The sequence below is a fragment of the Curcuma longa genome, chromosome 13 (genome assembly GCF_044706935.1).
Source record: "Curcuma longa cultivar G26 ecotype Majalengka, Jawa Barat chromosome 13, ITB_CL_G26_1.1, whole genome shotgun sequence".
Classification (NCBI taxonomy): domain Eukaryota; kingdom Viridiplantae; phylum Streptophyta; class Magnoliopsida; order Zingiberales; family Zingiberaceae; genus Curcuma; species Curcuma longa.
The window spans coordinates 6,160,433-6,162,922 of NC_133873.1; the positions used below are offsets into that span (position 1 = coordinate 6,160,433).

The following is a 2,490-nucleotide window of genomic DNA, read 5'->3' on the forward strand; positions in this document are numbered from 1 at the left end:
ACGATTCGAATCCTTACTCATTGATACAACTCTACCAAACTCGACTACACCCTATGATTTCTCATAATATATTACATTATTCTATTGAAGATTTCAAATGCTTTTAATAAATACTTTATTTGGCAAAATAAATACTAAATATACTACCATTTCGATTCACCCAAACCTCACTCACTCTTCCATCTTGGTTCCGATCGAGCGGACAGAATTCGGATACACAAGCTTCTTGATGCCCTTCATGTTCAAGATCTTCTTCCCCAATGTCTCGCTCGAATCCCCTCTCGCATTGCTCGTGTAGAAAGCCTGCGAGAACGCATCCACCAGCTCCGGCGCCAGACACGCCACCATCTCAAAGGGCTTGTACCAAGAAGGCCAAGTGATGGTCCTGTCGCCTTTGCAGGCGCCGTCGACGATGATCTTCGCGCAGTCCTCCGTGCTCCCGATCGGCAGAGGCCCGACCTGGATCTGCAAATCGACCATTAACATTCCCATATCAATAGGTTTGAAAGCATGATCCTCTAAGTATGCATGGAAGGTGTTCGACGTTAGTTCGTTTACATCTCTATTTTCTGGATTGACTGCTACTTCTCCGTTGCTTTGCAGGGCTTTGCCTTTGGTGATCTCCGACGCGACGTAGCCCGGCGTCGCGATCGTGATTCCGACCTCGCGTCCGAGCTCCGACCGTAGCGTCTCGAAGAACATGATCACCGCCGCCTTGCTTGCCTGCCAAGTGCACGACAATTGATCATCATTCATCACTCAATGTGTTTAGGTGTTCAGACTTCGCCCGACTAATCTTAGAGATGAGTAATTAAGTTTCTTTTAATTTACATTGTAGAAGGTCATCCTTGCGGTCGGAATCCGGCCGGCAACGGAGGCATTTACGATGATCTTTCCGCGGCTTTTCTTAAGGTAGGGAATGGCATAGTAGGTTGGATAGACGGATCCCCAAAAGTTCACATCCTATTTCATAAGAAATATATATATTCATGTTCATCAATAAAACTCTTATAATAATAAATATAAACTTAAAATGAAGCTCGACCAACCTCAAACTAAATTTAAGCTCAAAAAAGAAAATCAAGTTTGAACAACTATTTCAAATAAGTTTAAACAACACAAAACTTAGTTCGAGTTAACTTTACCATCAATTGGTTGAACGCGGTAATGTTGGTGACCTCCTCGAGCAAGCAAGTGCTCCAAACTCCGGCGTTGGCCACAAGGTGGTCCACTGCAAGATATGTTTCTATTTGAACAACAACAACAACATTCAAGTTTTACAATTGAGAGAGTAGAGGAGGTGTACATTGGCCAAAGCGAGCAATGGTTTGCTCGACCACTCTCTTTGACTCGTCAGAGCTTGAGACATCCGCGGTGATGACTAGGACGTCGGGTGCGCCATTCTTGCGGGCATTGTCGGCGACGGCTTGAAGGGCATTGGTTCTCCTTGCCACAAGAGCCATGGAAGCTCCTCTCTTTGCATACTGATATGCCAATTGCTGTTACAACCAAAACAAAGAATAAAAATATATTATTTTTATTTTTTAAAAAATAATATTTAATTGATAAATAAGCAGTTTAGTTATTATAAATGGCATAAAAATCTATGTATAAATAAAAAAATATTATTATTTTCATAAAATGTGTAATACCATTTAATAGTTTTAAGATATAATATAATTTTGTGGTTTCTAATATTTTTAATCCTTATATTTTAATGACATGTCACTTTCTATTTCCTCTAAATTTTTTTAGAAAAAAATAATTTACTCCTCTATTTTTTATATTTTAAATTTTATCTAAAAAATTTTACACCACTAGATTTTTAAAAATTTTACACCATTAGATTTTTAAAAATTTTTCTTAGTATTTTTGTTGTAATATTAAATTATTTAATGATAAGGACAAATTAAAACATAATGATAAAATTGTCAAACTTTCTATTACCACCATTTTTAAAAACATTTTTTAATTATTATATTGTAGAAAAATAATAATAAATCTTTAGATTCTTAAACATTTCTAAATCTTTCGAAACAAGGAGTTTTAGTCAAAAGTATCATCAAATAAAAGGATAGCCCAAACCCTAATCCTAACCCTAAATATAGTTTTCAACTATGAGTAGGTGAATCTAATAATGGATAGAAAGTAATATCTGAAAGGGACCTTATTACTGTATTTCTCTTTCAAACAACTGTTTGATTAATTTCAAGATGCCATGGACTACTAAAGCTAAGAGTTTCATAGAGAATTTACGAGTAGTAGCTACCTCGCCGATGCCGGAAGAGGCTCCGGTGATGAGGACCACCTTCCCTCTCATGTCTTCGGCGGAGAAGGGCCTCAAGAAAGCCCACCGCAATAACTTGAGCACGAGAGAGAGGGGCAAGTAGACGAGGAGGAGGAGGGCCACAAAGGCATGCATGACAAAGGCGATAAGAGAATCAACACAATCCATATATATTTGTGGTTTGAGATCGAGGTATAGAGGAG

At 38.1% G+C, this 2,490-nt stretch overlaps 1 protein-coding gene across 1 annotated transcript; it reads right to left on the minus strand.

The window, feature by feature from the left end:
• LOC141844261 (11-beta-hydroxysteroid dehydrogenase A-like) lies at nt 1-2,490 on the minus strand. The gene is made up of 6 exons (XM_074732297.1): nt 2,270-2,490; nt 1,307-1,499; nt 1,146-1,231; nt 832-963; nt 559-723; nt 1-465 (listed from the first exon to the last, which is right to left on the minus strand). Exons 1-6 carry the CDS (start codon nt 2,453-2,455, stop codon nt 172-174), a joined length of 1,056 nt encoding a protein of 351 aa, XP_074588398.1. The 5' UTR covers nt 2,456-2,490; the 3' UTR covers nt 1-171.